Source organism: Lactuca serriola, chromosome 1, assembly GCF_051521515.1.
Source record: "Lactuca serriola cultivar US96UC23 chromosome 1, Lser_US96UC23_V15, whole genome shotgun sequence".
NCBI classification, from domain to species: Eukaryota; Viridiplantae; Streptophyta; class Magnoliopsida; order Asterales; family Asteraceae; genus Lactuca; species Lactuca serriola.
The window spans coordinates 140,932,355-140,952,235 of record NC_136408.1 but is presented as its reverse complement, the minus strand read 5'-3'; the positions used below and the strand labels follow the sequence as shown (position 1 = coordinate 140,952,235).

The 19,881-nt window shown below is 35.8% G+C and overlaps 1 protein-coding gene across 1 annotated transcript; it reads left to right on the top strand.

Annotated features, from left to right (window-relative positions):
- Nucleotides 1-4,474: 4,474 nt before the first annotated feature.
- Nucleotides 4,475-6,724, top strand: LOC145099448 (3-oxoacyl-[acyl-carrier-protein] synthase I, chloroplastic-like). Its single transcript, XM_079037025.1, has 7 exons — nt 4,475-5,051; nt 5,128-5,559; nt 5,658-5,831; nt 5,912-6,025; nt 6,112-6,213; nt 6,291-6,357; nt 6,447-6,724. The coding sequence occupies exons 1-7, from the start codon at nt 4,593-4,595 to the stop codon at nt 6,512-6,514; spliced, it is 1,416 nt and encodes a 471-aa protein (XP_078893151.1). The 5' UTR covers nt 4,475-4,592; the 3' UTR covers nt 6,515-6,724.
- Nucleotides 6,725-19,881: the final 13,157 nt, after the last annotated feature.

Here is a 19,881-nt window from a genome sequence, read left to right as displayed (position 1 = left end):
AACCGGATTGCCACATGGCAGCCGGTTATTGATAAACTTAAATGTAAGTTATCAAGTTGGAAGGCGAAAACTCTCAGCTTTGGTGGTAGAGTCACCCTTGCAAAGGCAGTCCTTGGTAGCATTCCCACATACTTTTTGACCATTTTTAATGCCCCTATTGGAGTTATTAACTCGCTCGAGAAGATCCGAAGACAATTCATCTGGGGCGGCCCAAATTGTAACAGGAATATTAACTGGGTTGCGTGGGGGAAAATCATCACTCCAAAAACAGTAGGTGGTCTTGGTTTGGGATCAATAAGATCGTTAAACCTTGCACTGCTTACCAAATGGTTATGGCGATTAAATAATGAACCAAATGCATTGTGGGTAAAGATTGTCAAGGGGCTTCATCGCTTCAATGAAGAGGAACAAGGCTCTTGCCTTAGGAGTCGCTGGATTGGGGTCTGGAGAAACATTGTTAAATGCAAGGCCTCCCTAGATAGAATAAACATCCCATTTGATGAGGTAATGAAACCGGGTATACCAGGACAGGGATGGATATCTCCATTCGTTGTGAATGCAGAATTTTGTGTGGCTCTACTACGTGACAGGATTGAAAGGGCAGATTTCCCTGTTTGTGACGGAAGTTTCCCATGGCTGAAAATGCTTCCACTGAAAGTTCTTGGATTTGTTTGGCGTGCTAAACAGAACAAAATAGCCTCATCTGATGGCCTCCAAAAAAAGGAGCATTTTATTGGAATCGTCCTTATGTGGTGCATGTCGCGAGGCTGAAGAGACAGGAGATCATCTCCTGGTAGCATGTCCTCTGGTAAAGGTTATTTATCAGTCGATCTGCAATTGGTGTAATATCCAGGTGACAGAATTCCAGTCGGTAAACGACATGATTGAGTTTGCCTCCAAATGGGGAAATTGCCCAAAAAAAAGAAAAAGGTTAATCACGATACTGTTCGGCACACTATGGAGTATAGGAACGATAGAATCTTCAACAAGGCTCAATGGCAACCGGCGAGAATTGTTTCTGTAATTCAGTCCCAAACTTTTAATTGGGTTAAATTTCGTGGTGATAGGGCAAATTTAGAATGGAGTATATGGATTAATGACCCACTAAATTGTAACTGATTGAATGTAACAATTTCGCCTCACTAGCTACTTGCTGGTGGGGTTGATTCTCAATAAAATTGATTATTGCTGGTTCAAAAAAAAAACTAATTCTATTAATATTTATAATTTTAAACTTTATTAATATTTATTATTTGATAATTACATTTTTAAACTTATTTTTTTTTAATTCTAAACACATTCGGTTACTCATTAAGTCGGTTGAGCTTGATATTACTTAACAAATTATTTGACTTAGATTATTGAACGGGTAAAAAAAGAATTACGCATTGTTTTAATATAACTTTTTAAAAATGATATAAGCTTTGTTTCTCAAAGATATGTAATTAACGTTTTAAATAAATACTATCAATGTTTATCAAATTCAAACAATTTAAATCTTAGTAGAAGAAAAACTACGTATTTTAAGTTGGGTTTTATATCCCATGTCCCGTATAAGATTTTTTTTTCCTTATTGTGTTGTTTCGTATGATATTTTTTTTCTCTGACTTCTTGATCGGCACATAACAAAAAAAAACAATTAAATATTTAATGTTTTGAGTACTCCGCTGTAAAGAGAAGTGATCACAAATTAAAGTTTTTTTTAAACCGCAAGATATTATGAAATTAATAAAAACAAGGCGTGAAGTTGGACAGATTACAAAACAGCAAGGGTCCGACATAGAGCCATGGATAGTTAAAGCAACTAGGAAAAAAAAAACAACAAACAACAAGTACCAACAACAACAAGTAGAAGATGACTCCCCTCTCCTCGTGAGATTGCAACAGTACCAACAACAAGTAGTATGAATTACGAATAAATCATCTACTTGTCAAGCATGTTATCTTGTCATGTATCGAGTACACCTTGTGTTACGATTTCCCGGCCGATCAAGAGAAAATCCATATGCTCATCAGAAACCCAATAGTGCAGCTACTTAGATATCCTTTTGAGAGCATGAAACCTTGAAGCCAGACAGCTGCACCAAACATTATAAAACCTGTAAAAAGAGGAACACCAAGGAGCATATGTATCCTACATATAAATATATGATGAAAAAGGAAAAACACACCAAGATTATACTTAACCCCCCCTCCCCCCCCCCCCCGAAAAAAAAAAAAAAAAAAAAAGCAATGCGAAAGAGAAGACGAAGGAGAGCCTCATTATAGTGCCACCTACAATATGTATACCCAATCAAAGATACTCACACCAAACACACTCTACTATAATTAGGATCGACACCAATAACACGAAGGTTTACCCACACCATCCCTGGCTCAAATATTGCATTCAGTTACAGGATTACAACGCCACTCCAACCACCTAATTTTTTTGGCCTTGCTTCTAGAATTAATCCACATGTGACCCATAACTTGAATTTCATTTCCCAGGTTACTATGCGATTTGTTTTGGTTGGAATATATCCTTTCATTTCAGAATTTCCATACTACACATATAAATACCAGCATCATTGCTTCTTGTATTTGGCCAAGATTATTGTTTGTTATTAGCTTCTTGCATTGAATCATGTCTAATAAGGAGCCAAAGGAAGAGAGAAATAGGTACCACCACATCTTAATTTCTTCCCAAACTTCTAGTTTAATTGTGCGTTCTGTTAGGAGGTGAGATTCTGATTTGTCAGCGATTTTGCATAACAAGTTCATTCTTATTGGTAGCTTCCTGTAACAAATTCACCAAGCCAAGATGTTCACTTTTCTAGGAACTAGGTTATTCCATTCCCATACGCCCGCTGCGATTTTTAGTAATATTTTTTCATCGATGTGTCTCCTTAATGAGGCTATTGTGTATACCCCCGAAGACTCCAACCTCCAGCTCAAGGAGTAGTCTTAACCAACCTGTGAGACAGAGAATAAACTACAAAGATTTATGTTATCTTTAGTGAGGGTGTTACCCAAATTGACTATATTTCCCCATCAAGCCCCTTTTCTTTTGGCTCTAGACGGGGCATTGAAACCCCCATCCATCCCGTATATTGTCTTGATAACATCTTTCCAAAGCTCTTGCTATCTAGACATCTCCACCACCTTTTACTTAGGAGTGCTAGGTTGTGTGCCTTTAAACTGCCAATATCGAGTTCCCCATCCTCTTTCTTAGACAAAACTTTATCCCATGCAATCCATGACATGTTTCTTTTATCGGTTGAACCACCCCAAAAGAACCGGCATCTCAATTTTTCAAGGGTCTTTATTATCTTCATTGGGGCCTTATATAGTGAAACTAACGTAAACTTCCTACGACTGGTTTAAACAATGTTAATCTACCCCCAAATGACAAAGTAAAAGCCTTCCATTTGGACATTTTTTATTGGAATTTCTCTATAAGCTGGTTCCAGTGTACCGTTCTAGCAATGCTCGCACCTAGTGGCATCCCAAATATATGAATAGGAAATTGCCGATTGAACAGTAGACACTTCTCGAAAGCCATTCAATCAAAACATTACTAACTCCCAACCCGAAAATCTTGCTTTTAGCCATATTAACTTTCAGCCCTGAGGCCAATTCAAAACAACGTACGTAGAATTCTGAAAATTTTTGGGCGTTTGGCATTAACCAAGAACCAAGGAATATGGCATCGTCTGCATATTGAAGATGCGATAGGCTGGGACCATTGTTTGGCAGTTGGATACCCTGGAATATACTTTTCTCTTTGGCCTCTTCAATGGCAATGCTAAGACCTTCCGCAACTAAAATGAATAAAAAAGGGGATAGAGAGTCTCCTTGCCGCACTCCCCTCTTTAGTGGAAATTCCTTGGATGCCGCACCGTTGATTATTACCGAGGCTCGAGCTGAGGAGAGACACCCCATGATCCAATTAATCCATTTTTGCTCGAAATTCATCTGTGTCATGATTGAGTTGAGATATCCCCAGTTAAGGCAATCAAATGTTTTTTCGAAGTCAACCTTGAACATGAATGCTTTAGCTTTTCTTTTTCGAATCCAAGAGATGAGTTCATCAAAGGGGTCCATCCAAGATGTTATGATCTTTGATGAAAGCCGTTTACTTATCTTTTCTAGCTCACAAATAATGAGAAAATGATTATTCCACACCCCCACCGAATTTTTTTTACATATTTTAGAGACTCAAAAAAAAATAGTAAAAGGAATGCACTAACTTAACATATAGCTGAATAGAAATTTGGATCTAGAAAGCAAATACATATTATTTAATTGCCTCGTAATTAATATCAAAATTAAAAAGATATTGTAAAACATACCAACATTATTAAATTGTGTTTTACATACTAAATGCTAGCCACGTTTTAACATAACATGAAAAAAAGTAAAGTTTGAAACTGAAAAATAATATAAAAAAAGGCCTTGGGAATAAAAATGTATTGAAAAAAAAAACAATGAAAATATGAGTATCATTGAAAATAATCATCTATAAGATCATCAAAGATTAGACTGGTGTGTGGAGCAGGGAAGTATAGATCGATGTGTAAAAGAAAATAAGGTTAGACTGGCACCCAATAATGGAAGCTCAAGCTATTCTGCTGTTACCAACAGCAGTTCCCTCGGCGACCACAATCTTCAAAAGCTCTTCACAGATAATTATGAAATCACAAGCACGAATCCGTGCCACACGTCGCCAGTTACTAGCCTCCCACCCTTCAGCCATCGCACTGAAACGGGAGAAAGATGCCAAAAAACGGATTGTTGTAACGGGTATGGGTCTCGTCTCCGTCTTTGGGAGTGACGTCGGCACGTTCTACGATAGCCTCCTAGCGGGTGAGAGTGGAATCAGTTTAATAGACAAATTTGATGCTTCATCATTCCCAACAAGGTTTGGTGGCCAAATTCGTGGATTCAACTCAAAAGGTTATATAGACGCCAAAAGTGACAATCGACTTGATGATTGTCAAAGGTATTGTATTGTTGCGGGGAAAAAAGCTCTTGAAGATGCTGGTCTTGGAAACCAAGAACTCTACAAAGTTTGTAATTTCTTCCATTTTTCATGTTTCTAAACATTTGATACATTTTGTTACAGTAAACTTTGATGGTGTGCAGATCGAGAAGGATCGGGCTGGTGTGGTTGTAGGATCAGCATTGGGAGGTGTTACGATCTTTTCTGATAACGTCGACTCTCTGATGGAGAGAGGTTATAAGAAGATTACACCTTTTTTCATACCTTATTGCATATCAAACATGGGTCCTGCGTTACTTGCTAAAGATCTTGGCTTTATGGGACCGAACTACTCCATCTCAGCTGCTTGTGCGACATCCAACTTTTGCTTCTGTGCTGCTGCTAATCATATCCGTGAAGGGAAGGCTGATTTGATGATTGCTGGTGGGGTCGATGCTCCCATTATTCCTGTGGAATTGGGGGGTTTTGTTGCTTGTCGAGCGTTGTCTCAAAGAAACGATGATCCCCAGACTGCTTGTAGACCGTGGGACAAAGACAGAGATGGGTTCGTTTTGAGCGAAGGTGCTGGTGTTTTGGTAACTTTAATTAGCACTCATCTTTTCATTAGATACACTTCTATCTTTTTAGTCCATCTTGTTGGTTACATGTGAACGTTGATCTCCTTTGTTTGTAGGTAATGGAGAGTTTAGAGCATGCAATGAAAAGGGATGCTCCGATACTTGCGGAATACTTAGGAGGTGCGGTTAATTGTGACGCTTATAATATAACTAATCCGAGATATGATGGGCTCTGTGTTTCATCTTGCATTCGAAGCTGCCTTGTGGATGCTGGTGTATCTGTAGAGGAGGTACTTCAGTTTTATGTTAAGAATGTTGAAAATTAAAAGAGCTTCATACATTATCTTGTCGAGCTAAATCTTGTTTGTAGGTAAATTACATCAATGCACATGCAACTTCAACAGTGGTAGGAGATCTGGCAGAGGTTAATGCTCTCAAGAAGGTGTTTAAAAGCAAGGAAGAGATCAAAATGAACGCTACTAAGGTGAGAACTGAGAACGTCCATCGTCAACTTTGTCTCCTTAGTGTCAGCTCGATAATGACGTTATCTTATTTTGTATTTTTATTCAGAGTATGATTGGGCACTGTATGGGAGCAGCTGGAGGTCTGGAAGCAATTGCGACAATTAAAGCTATTAAAACAGGATGGTTGCATCCCACTATTAATCAATTTGTATGTGCTACTTACATTCATATTTGTTTGCGTTTTATCATTTGAGTTCGATCTTAACGTCCTCATCGCAACTGTAGAACCCAGAACCTGCAGTTGAATTCGACACAGTTGCAAATGAAAAGCAACAGCATGAAATCAATGTTGGTGAGTTGGTTTCTCTTTGTCCATGGTTCAGATGTCATGTTTAATAAAGTTAACTTATTTAATCGCTTTTGTTATGCTCATGCATGCAGCAATTTCAAGTTCGTTTGGTATTGGTGGACACAACTCCGTAATAGCATTCTCCGCATTTAAAGCATGATATGTTCATCCATAATTTGTCAAAAACATTAGCCTTTGAGGCACTTGATAAACTTATCCAATGTGTCGGTGCATATTTACAGAAAATAGATTTTTCTTTCGTATATGTAATTATGATGTTGACTGACCTTCACGGATATAGGGATGTTATTCGGATCGGTCGTTAATTTGATATTTGCCAAAGAAATTTTCGATGAAATTAAGCGATGAATTTGTTCACCATCAAAATATTATTTACTAAAATAGTTATATAAACAATCTTTTTTTTTTAAACGGCAAACAAATTAAACAAAAACCTGAACGAGTACCTTGAGTTCGAGCTCGTTTACGGAGCAAACACAAGGGATTTCAAAAGAAAAATTAATACATTCTCTTATCAAATACACACACCTTATTTAAATTTTTAATACTTAATTATTAAACACACAACCTTTATTATTTATATTACTCATGATTTGATATTTTATCAAATAAAAAAGACCGTATAATAAATAAAAAGTGTATGAATCTTTATAATGCATTTAATGTAAATATAAAATAATTGAATTACCAAAAGAATAATAAGCATATAAATAATTAAAGTTTATACGAAAACATTATATATAAAAATATCTATATATACAAGACACTACAAGGTTTGGTTTGGCACAGGCCTTTATTTTTTTAGTTTGGTCCCAAGAATCTGTTCGGTTCTCGTCAAACAAATCAACAACGGTTAAAGATTACACCGGTTCGCCAATGAATACATCCGATCCTATGCGCATCCGTCGAAAACCTATACAAAAAAGCCAACGAGCTTGGACTTTTCTTCAATTTGTTTTGTTATTTATTTTGGACAATATATGCATTTCACAATCGTAAGTTTCCCATTTTCTTAAAAAATGTGGATTTTCCTAAATTTGGTAATATGTTATAAGGGAGAAATGACACAAAATGTCCTACAAAGTTTTTAGTGTTGGTCTGTTAGACTCTAAACTATTTTTGTTTTTTACGGGAGCATAAAACGGATACATACCTCTTTTTTGTCACCTTCACTTAAAACATCCGATATAACATGTAACCGTTATATTTGAAACACATGTGGCACCCATATCAGTATTGATGTGGCAATAATAATAATAGAACATATGGCTGAGAAACACTACTAGAAATAATTGATTATGGTGACGACACCTATCCCGATGATTTTTTTCGTCGTTAAAAGAAGGGCTATATCGACGACAAGTCATCGCGATATCTTTTGCCAACTTTGACCATAAATGTTTGGCCTGAAAAGTTATGCAGACGACATGTCGTCGCCAAAGATTCAGTGGGACGACTTTTTTCGCAATCTTCTGAAAAACCTATGCTGACGACAAGTCGTTGGTATAGGTTACGATAAATGTTATTTTCATTTATATTTATTTCATGGTGCAAAAAATCGATACGACAGAGTTTTTTGGAAGCTATCCCGACGATTTCTCGTCAGCATGCCACGTGACGATCAACGTGAAATATCTATCGTGACAACTTGTTGTCGGAACAGCCTTTTAATTTTTAATTATATTTTATTTCACTGACGACGAGCAGCATGTACACTCTCGGTCCTTGTTCTCTTCTTTGTTAGTGATTGCTCAACTTTTTTACTCCGAATTTGGGTTTTTTTTTTTTAGTTGCCTTTGATAGTCATTTACCACCGTCTGCCCTTCACCACTGTCGGTCCTTCAAAACCATCGGTGACTCCACTCCTCTTCCAGCTTCTATCCTGCACTGCCACCACAACAGGTAAGGATGGAGTGGTTTATCTTTATTTTTTCTTTTCTGATTTGGTGTTTATAGGTTATTAAAATACATATGAAGCGAAAATCTTAACGCTTAAGTTCACATGCAACATATTGTTATGGGCAGGATCCTTAACTCATATTCAGGATCCTCAAATATTTCTAAAGCCTCAAGATCCTTAAACATATCCTAGGATCTTGCATATTACCGCTAATATTTCTAACACTTGTAAGAACTATATTTTCTTTATTTTTCTCACATGTGTAGAGCTAGTCAACACAAGACTCATTCTTAACGGATAGTCATATCAACCAGACAAAAGACCTGGAATACCAAGTCAAATAACATTCATATGTTGATTTCGGAGGATCCCGGATTTATCCGACTTCTTGTTACTTACTCTAGACTATAAATAACACATGTATCTTGCACACAACACAGAAATTAGTCATAGCATTACGCTTGTACTCGTATTACTCTCAATTTAAAATCAATTAAACACATCAAGGCAGATGATTATTATCACCTCCAAAGGTTTTATGTCGGATATCCTACAAAGGATCAAGGGCTTTCCTTGTAACTCACTTGTGTCACTTTGATTACCATTTGATACTTACATTACACTAACACCACAACCTCTCGTACGATTTGGTCGAATTACAATTAATCAACTTTTGACCAAACCAATTTGGCGCCTATCCTGGTGCAGTGATGTTCGTAATCATTAGAGAATCATGTCTACCCAACCGAGCTTATCCTCTTCCTCAAATCCTCCCATTTCATGTAAAAATCTTCCTCCACCCCCAGATGGAGTTCCCAAGAAGACCTCTGAGACATAGAAGAAAAACACCTCTTTGCTCGCTACCCAAGGATTTCAGGATCCTCCTATACTGATTTCTAATAACGAAATCCTCGCTATGACGAAGAGACCGGAACGACAAGTCACTCAACATCAGGAGGATAACAGAGCAATACCCAATAAAGTGAAGAGAAGGAGGGTAGAGATCCATAAGCCTTAAGAAGCAGCACCCTCGATCTTGCAACCCAAGATCCTGAGTTTTGACAACACATGATCCTCAGCGAACCGCCACGAGATAGGATTCTTAATACCCGCCTCTGTCCCCGCCTAGGACATGGTTCCAACAAAGCAAGCCCATACGATCCAGCATCCCGAAGAAACCTTCGTTACTCCCAATAAACATGATCTTGGTAACTTCGTCAATAATAATACATTTACCACTAACTATATGGTTGTTGGCGCAGGAATGAGCCCGATTATGGCCAAATAACTTCGAAATCTAAGAAAAATGATCTCAAGCATACCTGGAGTAGTCCAACCTATACCAAAAGCCTCCCCAATAAACCACATGATCTCGAGATTCGCTCCTTCAATCGCTGACACCGAGGTCCCAAAGCACTTCCAAACTCCAAGTATGAAGCCCTATGACGGGACCACAAATCTCGAAGAACATGTGGCATAATACACAGAAAGAATAGAGATCGTCCCCATTCCCACACACTTCAAGGATGCTTGCATGTACAAGGGTTTTGGTTCCACCCTCACAAGAACTGCCTTGAAATGGATACTAAATGTTCCTTTTTTTACTTTATTACTTCATTTGCACATTTAGTTAATATTTTTAACAACCAATTTTCTTATAGTAGAACACTAAAGAAGATCACTAGTGATCTCCATCTGGTGGTCTAATATCCTAAGGAATCCCTCAGGGACTTTGTTATGGAAGCCTTCAAAATGGGACTAAATAAAAAATCTCATTTCTACGAAGACCTTGTAATAACTCCATGCAAAAGAACGGACGAAGTAAGGAGCAGATCCCTAAGCTTCATAAGGCTCGAACAAGACAAGGAGATCCAAAATAGGAACACCCACCAAGCTCATATAGTAATACCAATAGGAAGGCCGAATCCTTGGCCTAGAGATCCTATAAATCTAATCCTTATTCCAGACCCGATCATCATATGATTAATGACCTTGAAGATGAAGAGGAGAAAGAAGAATTTCCTAAGATCACTGAATATTGTTTTTTTTTTTGGATGTTTCAGGTCTAATATTTGCCATGCAGGATCTTGGCAACAAAGTGAGATGGCCAACAAAGGGGGAAAAATCAAGCAGCTGTAAAGAAAAGTCCAAATGGTGTGCATTGTTGGATTAGGTGTCTAAGCCCATAACTATAATTGGTATGTACTTGAATTGATAGCAGCACAGTCCTTTTGGGTTGCCCTCAAACCTAGCAACCGGACAAGGAAATTATGAAAGGAGAGATATTAATTTATTATAAGATTAATAATTTAATATAAATGAATTTATTAATATGTTAAAAGATTAATATATTAATAAGAAATCATTTTGTTTAATTAATTGTTTGCCAGAAATTAATCAGAATTAATTTTGGGGTTAAAAGAATTAATTATAAAGTGCAGGGACTAGTTTGCAATTATCTAATAGTTGAGTGGAAGGCTCCAGAACCTCCTTGGAAGGAGGTGGACGAAATCTATAGGGGAAACCCTAAGGATTTCGTCCAAGGGGGCTTGGATAAGGCGTTTGGCTTTGCTTAGGCCCTAAGGAAGGAGCATTAGGGTTTTTCCTAAACCCTAGATCCCTCAACTATATATGGAGCCTCCTGGTTCACATTTTGGTCACTCTTTCTTTGGAAGAAACCCTTAGGGCCGAAAATTGCATATTCCCTCTCTCTCCTTCTACTTTCCTTCTTGCTAGTTTGGGTGTGATTCCATTAGAGGCATTACACTTGTGGTGCTAAGCTTCCAAGAAGATCAAGATCAAGATCAAGGGAATTATCAATTGTTTACTATAACAATTAAAAGGTATGTAATTACTAAACCCTAGTTTGTTAATTTTGATATTAGCCTCTCTCCTCTAGGGTTCTTGTTTTGCAATTCAAAGTTGTATGTTCAATAGATAAAACATAGATCCAAAGTAGGTTGCATGTGAACTTAGGAATTGTTTTTCTAGTTTATTTGGTTTACCTAAAACCCATCAGTGGTATCAGAGACATTGTTGTTTTAAATTGAATTGCTATAATAGTTGAATTGAAAATTAGGGTTTATAGCCATTAAACCCTAAAGGCCAAAATTTTCGATTTTAGGGTTTTGGTGCAAAGGGTTTTCGAAAACCCTAGCCTCCATGAACCCTAGTCAAAATTAGGGTTAGGGTTTCCAAAGCCCTAGCCTCCTCCCCTTGTAATTTCGAAATATGCTCCCCCTTTTAAGGTTTCTTTGTTTTGGATAATAGTTGCCTTATTGGATAATTGAGATAAATAAGGAAATTATCCTATCCCCATATTTTCGAAATCTAGAAGGGATATGGATTAAGATTAAATTAAGTGTTTGATTTAATTAGATAATCCTTACTAGATTTAATTAATTAATTAAAAGTTAATTAATAGACAAATATTAAATCTAGTTATTTGGTTGAGAAAATTAAGGAAATTATCCTATCCCCACATTTTTGAAATCTAGAAGGGATATGGATTAGGATTAAGTTAATTGTTTAATTTAATTAGATAATCCTTAAAAGATTTAATAAATTAATTAAAAGTTAATTAATAGATAAATATTAAATCTAATTAATTGGTTTACTTAAATTTAAAATTTAATAGTTTAAATTTTGAAAAATTTATATAAACCCTTGGAGTTTTAAAATGTTTTAAAACACACCTTATATGTATATTATAATTAAAAGTTAAATATTATATATGTATAAGAATATGGTCAGTCAAATCGCTAGCATGCCTCATTCACGAAGCTAATCTATAAGGGGGGTATAAGGAAACTGCCTATAAAATGGTAGTTGAATGGGTGTCCACTCTCACCCACCGCTTCCTTAATTAGTGGAGGGTCGTTAGCAGAACGGATTTGATAGGACAACTACATCTCATTAAAAGTATAATGTTATTAATGAAAGTACTAGAACATTATTTTACAAAATCCCAACTCTAGTTACTCTAGGAGAAATGTGAAAAGTATGCTAATCCATGAAATTGCACATTATGCTTTATTGGTCGTTAGTGGAGCGTGTGTGGTTAACTGGCACACTAAAAGGCACTAATAAAGAGTAGTAATGGGTATCTCATAATTGTCATTTTGATGGAGCGTGTGTGGTTTACCGGCACATCAATAGTTAATGATAAAGACAATGAGGTTACCAAGCACATTTGCATGGTTATTCACATCTTCTTTGTGATCCTCGGCATCCCAGTCACAAATAGAAGAGCATAATCCGAGATTAAAACATGCCATTGAATAGTTTCAATGTATCTTAAAGGATCTAGGAGTTTCCAATACATTTAAAACTTAACTTTTTTTGTTTTTCATGGTGGAAATTGGTAAATCGTCATTTATCTACCTTCAAATATTCTGCAAATTGGATTACGACATCCCTCTTCCAATTTGTGGAATGTTGTGTTGGATCCTAGCCTCGATGTTTCATTTGGGTGTTACATCAAGGATTCTTATTAACTAACTTGAATTTTCTCCCGTTTTGTAGATGTCTGAATCTAACCATGGTCTTCCCGAATCTAAAGGAAAAAGTATTCCTGCTCAAAGTCTGTTCCACTATGAAGGTGAAAGATCAATCCCTACCATGTGGACTAACTTGATTCCACTTCCTCCACCTCCTCCCGTTGTTCTCCCAAACCTACAAGTTCGAAGGCTTGAAAAGTTCAAGCTCACTCAAGCCCTTTTGGCAAGTAAACACGAAGATGGGAAACCTGTGTGTGCACACGTCTTAGAGATGAAGTCACACATTGATAGATTAAGCATGTTTGGTGTCGAGATTTCAAGTGAGTTGGCTGTTGACTGGGTTCTTCAGTCACTTCCTGAATCATATAGTGAGTTGGTTTAGAGTACTATATGATGGATCACGACGTGACCCTCATTGATCTCACCTATTTGCTTATAGCTGTTGAATCAGCAATGATTTGGCGTGCTGGTCAAGCAAATTTGTCTGGTGAATCAAACTCTCAAACTTCAAGGGACATTGAAAATGATGACATTGGAGATCCAGAAAAGGTAAACTCTGAGATTGTTCCTTGTGTCATTCCAAAAGAGTCCATTTGCTTTTATTGCCAAGAGAAGGGGCATTGGAGACGAAGCTGCCCTATCTACCTGAGAGATCTAAGAAATGGGAGAGTCTAGTGTCATGACTCCTCCTTGGGTATAAAATCCACTATCTAACTCCATCAAGTTCCTATTCATTGATTCTTAATACATAATGTGTTAAGATTACATTTGAATGTTTTGTAGGATGAGAGAAAAGAGAGGAAGCTTGATGGAAAAGCAAGATGAGTCTGATCACGAAGAAATGGATCACCGTCGCATGGATTCGAAGATCAGATTTTGAGCTTAGAAAGTTATGATAGATTTGTTAGGAATAAATACATAGTTTTTCAGTTGATTTTGCATTGTAAGGACAAGTTTTCCGCTGCTTTTATGAATAAAATAAAATTTTTGGTTTGCATAATTTTATATATATCCTTGCAATGAAGTCGTTATGAAAAATTGATGTATTGTTATCAATAATGGATTTGATTCTTAATTATGTCATTTGTGGAAATGTCGAGAATTTGCCAAATGGGGAAAGATTCTCATCGCCCAAGCTTCAATTGGACAGAAACTTGGAGTCATGCAACTTGATTGCGTGATGAATGAGAAACTTCATATTTGGAAATTAGACTAATTCTTTGACAAAGTGTCAAGAGAAGGACTAGGAGATCAAGTACACTAGGTTGTACATTGATCAAGTTCACCACGAGAGTGATAAAGATATTCGTCATGATTTACTAAAGTTTAGTGAATATGGTTATGCTTATAAGATTAAATATAATTCTGAGTTGATTGAAAGAATTTCAATCAATGGCAGAACGAATAAGAAGAATCAAGTAGGCAGAAAGATAAAAGTATCTCTATTCTAAGAAGAAGGGAGAGTAACTTTTATTGTGTTTTATGATAAGTCTTAATGATTAGGAACCATATCTCAATTGATCCTCTAAGTAAGTCTTAGTACATTTGCATGTCTAAGAAGAGGAATCGAGAATTGTGGAAATGGTTAAAATCAAGAAGTCAATCATACTCCGTTCCAACATCAAGTCTTAGAGTTATACTCCAAGATTGTGAATTGAGTGACAAGTCTCAAGAAGGTTTATAACACTCATCAAATGTGGAATTTGGAAAAGTTTTCTTATTCTTGCACATTTAAAATTTGTAAGTTGTGATGTCTTGGATAAGACAAAGACTAACTAGGAAAAATTTTGTGAAGTGTTTTGTCTTGATAAGAACCACACTAACTCTTGAATATTTGTTTTGTCGAGGAAAGTTTCCTGACAAGAGAATCGTATATGTCAAGAGGTCAGTGGGAGTTTTAATGATCTTGAAAAAGGTTTCAAGAACTAATCAAGAATAAACCTTATCGATCATCACTAGCACACGACTTGAGGTTTATAGCCTATCGTGGATGACATACTCCTTTTCTATGTCATTCCAATTGAATTTAATTATGCAAGTGAGTTCTATGAGTTCTCATGTGAATGCATAAAGACATAGCACCTTGATCAATGGAAAGTACATTGATAAGTAAGGATGAGTTGATAAACCACTTGGAAGACATGGTGGGCACTCGTGTTACCATGAGGCAAGAAATCGAGATTGAGAAAGTTCAGTCCATATGAGTTTGGATTTGTCACAAACTTTGGTTTTGACAAATTCACATGGATAGGAACCTATACACCACAAAATCTAAGTGTCATAAGATTACCTCCTTCATGAAAATGACTGTGAGGAAATGCTTTCACTAAGAGAGATTTTAAGAAGATAGCAATTGTGGAAATTGTATTCTCAAATTCGATTATGGTTACAGCATCCCTTTCCATAGTTCGAATTATGAGATTTGACAATTAGTCTGAACATTTGGGACTTAGTGACATAAGTTCTGAATTTGTCTAGACACACATATGAGCTTTCTAAGGCAAAGGTGTATGATTTTAAGAAGCTTTGATAAAGGCTTATCAAAGCATTAGGTATTAAAATTATGAACTTAAGGAATTCAATAAGCATTGTTCTCTGGAAGTTTAATTGTTTTCTGAATACATGTCAAAGCTAGTGGGAGCATAAGTGTTATGCTGGTAAGAAAATAATCATCATGTTAGTGGGAGCATGATTATTATGGTAAAGTATTGCGAGTTAGCAATACTAATTATAGAGAACAAAGATTCACTTTGCAAAGTTGTAATGTTTGAAAAGTTGTTTTGCTATAATTAAGGGAGAGAATATTATACTTCATTTCAAAATTCTAAAGCTTAGATCGAGAAATGTTAATAAATTTAGTCAAGGATATATAGTGCATTATCAAATTCGATTATGATCACGGCATCCCTCTTCATAGATCGAATTGTGGGAATAGGACACATAAAATATTATGGCAGAAGGATGATAAAGTATCACTTCTTTATGTGAGACATTATGCATCATGTCCAATACGCTTCGGGTATAGGATCGATTGCATATGCTGTAATATTTTACCATTCTAAAATTTTCCAAATGCCTAGGGCATTAAGAGGGAAAAAGGAACTAGAATCGGTTTTGACTAAAATAATTAAACAACTATCAAAGGAAAATCTGAGGTTCACTGAGGATTTGTCGTTTGTGAGTAGTTAGAAGTATAGTACTGAATGGGCTATATTGACATTATTATGAATAGATAAGATTCTATTAAGAATAAGCTGTCATATGGCAAATATGGAAATGTCTCCATATTGGGAGTTGGATGTTGAGAGTCTGTGTCTAGATTAGAAACTTTTATGCAAGAAGGATATTCAAAGGAATGTACTTTGAATGTGAGACTTCACGTCTATGGAATTATCTTGTAACAATTTCCGATAGAGTACTTTGTAATTTCATTGGCCAAAGTCTTGGTGACTTTTGTGCTATGACTTTGTGAAAGGATCGTTGCATAAAATGTTAGAATCTAGCATATTCTAGTAGTTGCAAGAACCTTGTGTTCTAACACTAATAATAGGGATTGAGAATTGTGAAATGAGCATCATTGGAAAGGTTTTTCAATTGATTTATTTCACAAAGTATGGACCATAGGAAACCAAAGTGTGCATGCTTGGAGCATGGGACAGTTGTGGTTATAATTCAAGTAATAAGTTGATTTTCTGAAACTATAAGCAATGAATAATGAGTAATCAATATGGTGTTTAAATAAAAGTGTTTTTATTTACGCTCAAAAGCTTTAGGGCCATATAGGATTAATATTATTATTGCGTTTCACTTTGCATGTTTTGACTTCCCGAATAATAAGATTATTCAAACTCCACAGTCTCTCGTACTTTTGGAAGTAAGTAGTGAATGAAGACTGTCATGAACTGGATTGTAGATTGTCTAAGGATAGACATGGCAATAGATTTGCTGCAACGTTCATGAGTACTCAGAAATTGAGATTTGAGTATTGGATAAACCCACGCTCAGAGTATTACTTCATGGAATTCATCACGAGTAATACTGAGACGATAATATCTATGATCTTGAAATAGAGATATATGAGTTGTAATTTGCATGTCGGCTATACATTGGTCATATGAAAACGCATCAGTAACTTGGTGTTATAAAACATATTGTCATGTATGGTTTGATGAGTAAAAGATACAAGCATATGAGTCAATGTTTATATGTTCCTTTTTCCCTAACGGGAAAATCGATATCTGTGGGCCCCTCGATGATTTGGTGTTGACTTATGCGCTGGGCCCAGCCAGGACTGAATTGATGTGTTCGATTAGAAGTCCTATATCATCACAAATCAGAAATTGGGAAACATAGATTTTGGACAAAGAGATTGATTATATTCCATGTCTTATGTCTGGGGATATCTTGCAGAACGAAGGATTATATGATCACTTATCTTAGGACTCGTAACTGACTGGGTCAGAGTTCGGCAGCAGCTTTTTGGAAGCTACAATTTGTTGGTCAAATTTAGAAGGCATACTAGCAATTATAGTTACAGACTTATCCAAGTGGGAGACTGTTGGATTAGGTGTCTAAGCCCATAACTATAATTGGTATGTACTTGAATTGATAGCAGCACAGTCCTTTTGGGTTGCCCTCAAACCTAGCAACCGGACAAGGAAATTATGAAAGGAGAGATATTAATTTATTATAAGATTAATAAATTAATATAAATGAATTTATTAATATGTTAAAAGATTAATATATTAATAAGAAATCATTTTGTTTAATTAATTGTTTGCCAGAAATTAATCAGAATTAATTTTGGGGTTAAAAGAATTAATTATAAAGTGTAGGGACTAGTTTGCAATTATCTAATAGTTGAGTGGAAGGCTCCAGAACCTCCTTGGAAGGAGGTGGACGAAATCTATAGGGGAAACCCTAAGGATTTCGTCCAAGGGGGCTTGGATAAGGCCTTTGGCTTTGCTTAGGCCCTAAGCAAGGAGCATTAGGGTTTTTCCTAAACCCTGGATCCCTCAACTATATAAGGAGCCTCCTGGTTCACATTTTGGTCACTCTTTCTTTGGAAGAAACCCTTAGGGCCGAAAACTACATATTCCCTCTCTCTCCTTCTACTTTCCTTCGTGCTAGTTTGGGTGTGATTCCATTAGAGGCATTACACTTGTGGTGCTAAGCTTCCAAGAAGATCAAGATCAAGATCAAGGGAATTATCAATTGTTTACTATAACAATTAAAAGGTATGTAATTACTAAACCCTAGTTTCTTAATTTTGATATTAGCCTCTCTCCTCTAGGGTTCTTGTTTTGCAATTCAAAGTTGTATGTTCAATAGATAAAACATAGATCCAAAGTAGGTTGCATGTGAACTTAGGAATTGTTTTTCTAGTTTATTTGTTTTACTTAAAACCCATCATGCATATCACGAGGGCTTTGGTAAAATTACAAAAAAATTTAAAGCCCTAAGAAGAGAGATTAGTTACATACTCAAGAAAGGATACCTCGAGGAGATCATCAGAAGAAGAAATGAAATATCCAAACAAAAGGATCAAGATCCTCATAAGATAGTAGAAAAACCAGGATCGCATGTAAAAGATACGAGTTTGCAACGGGGTCATTTGGAGTTCCTTCGTCATGAAGCTGAGGAAAATCGCATTGCGAAAGATTTGATAATTCTTCAAACTAGTGAGGAGAATTTGCCACCGACTATGGACGGTGCTCCGAAAAATGAAGGCGAAGATCGGGCAGAAATATTTAGACGAAGATTAGTGTTTTTTTTGTTGCAATGTTTTTTTTTTTTTTCAGTCAATGTTTTTTTTGGTCAATGTTTTTTTCATTGTAATGTCACTTTTATTTTTTTCGTTGTAACGTAGTTTTTAATTAGTATTTATTTTAATTATGTGTTATTTAATTTATATGTTTTTTAAAAATTATTATGACATAAATTTAAAAAATAAAACAAAATAGAAAAATGGAAATTAAAAACATAAAAAAGAAATTAAATAGAAAACAATATATGTTATTACATGTTATTTGATGTTGCACATTTCCATCTTGACTGTAATAACACCAAAAGTATGAGTAAGATGATGAGGTGAACATTTTGGGTATGATAACATGTTGCTCACACCCATCAACCTTAACAAAAAGTATGTAATCATAATCTAATTATTAAAATTTATAATAATTAATAGGGTAGTGTTATTCCTACCCTTGATTTTTTCTTTGTACACCCGTAATAATTGTTTTTTTATGTGATAGATTTTTATTCAGACTTTTACCTTACGAACCAACCAATATATGTATAAAATGTTAATTTTGAAATATAGAAATTTATATTGTCTTTAATATAAGTTTTTGATTTAAATGTGGGCTTTTTCTATAAAATCATAATACTGAAAAATGTGAATACATTAATCCAAGATAAACAAACCCACTAACCCACTGTTATCCAAAATATTTATATTTTATATAAACTGATTAAATAAAAATACGTTAATTAAAATTAATAAAAGAAATTAACACATTCCATGATGCTGACTAAACACAATCCACAATCACTGACACCACCCTCAACAACAACCGGTATATTGCCGTCACCTCTAAACCATCATCAGAAATTGCCTGAAACTTCCATTGGCAACCACCGGAGTCTAAAGACACACACACACAGAGATTGAAAGAGAGAATGAGAGAATCAAGGGTTGTTGACCACCTCTAACCACTGCCATCACTACCATTGACCCCCACTATTTTTGTAATGACGTAAATTTTCAAACTAATTTTTTCATTTTAAAACCACATAATTCTCATAACATATCTCAAAAAAATCCCATTTTTTTAATTTACAAAACGCAACTCCATAATTGTTTGATTAATAATCTAGGATCCTCAAAACATAACTTTTTCTTTGGTGTGTACAATCGAACCAGTGCCTTCCCGTGATCCTGAGAAGAACCTGAAACACATATCAAATAACACGGTAAGCACGAAGCTTAGTGAGTTCCTCAAAATACCACACACATCATGTTAACCACTCGAGGCTAACTCAATACGACCCTCCGGTCAATGTGTTCTAGTGGAGACCCTCCGGTCCCACACTCGGATGGAT

Coding starts and splice junctions, on each gene's coding strand:
- LOC145099448 (XM_079037025.1), top strand. CDS start 4,593: ATGGAAGCTCAAGCTATTCTGCTGTTACCAACAGCAGTTCCCTCGGCG. Junction 5,052..5,127: donor GAAACCAAGAACTCTACAAA/GTTTGTAATTTC, acceptor GATGGTGTGCAG/ATCGAGAAGGATCGGGCTGG. Junction 5,560..5,657: donor GCGAAGGTGCTGGTGTTTTG/GTAACTTTAATT, acceptor CTTTGTTTGTAG/GTAATGGAGAGTTTAGAGCA.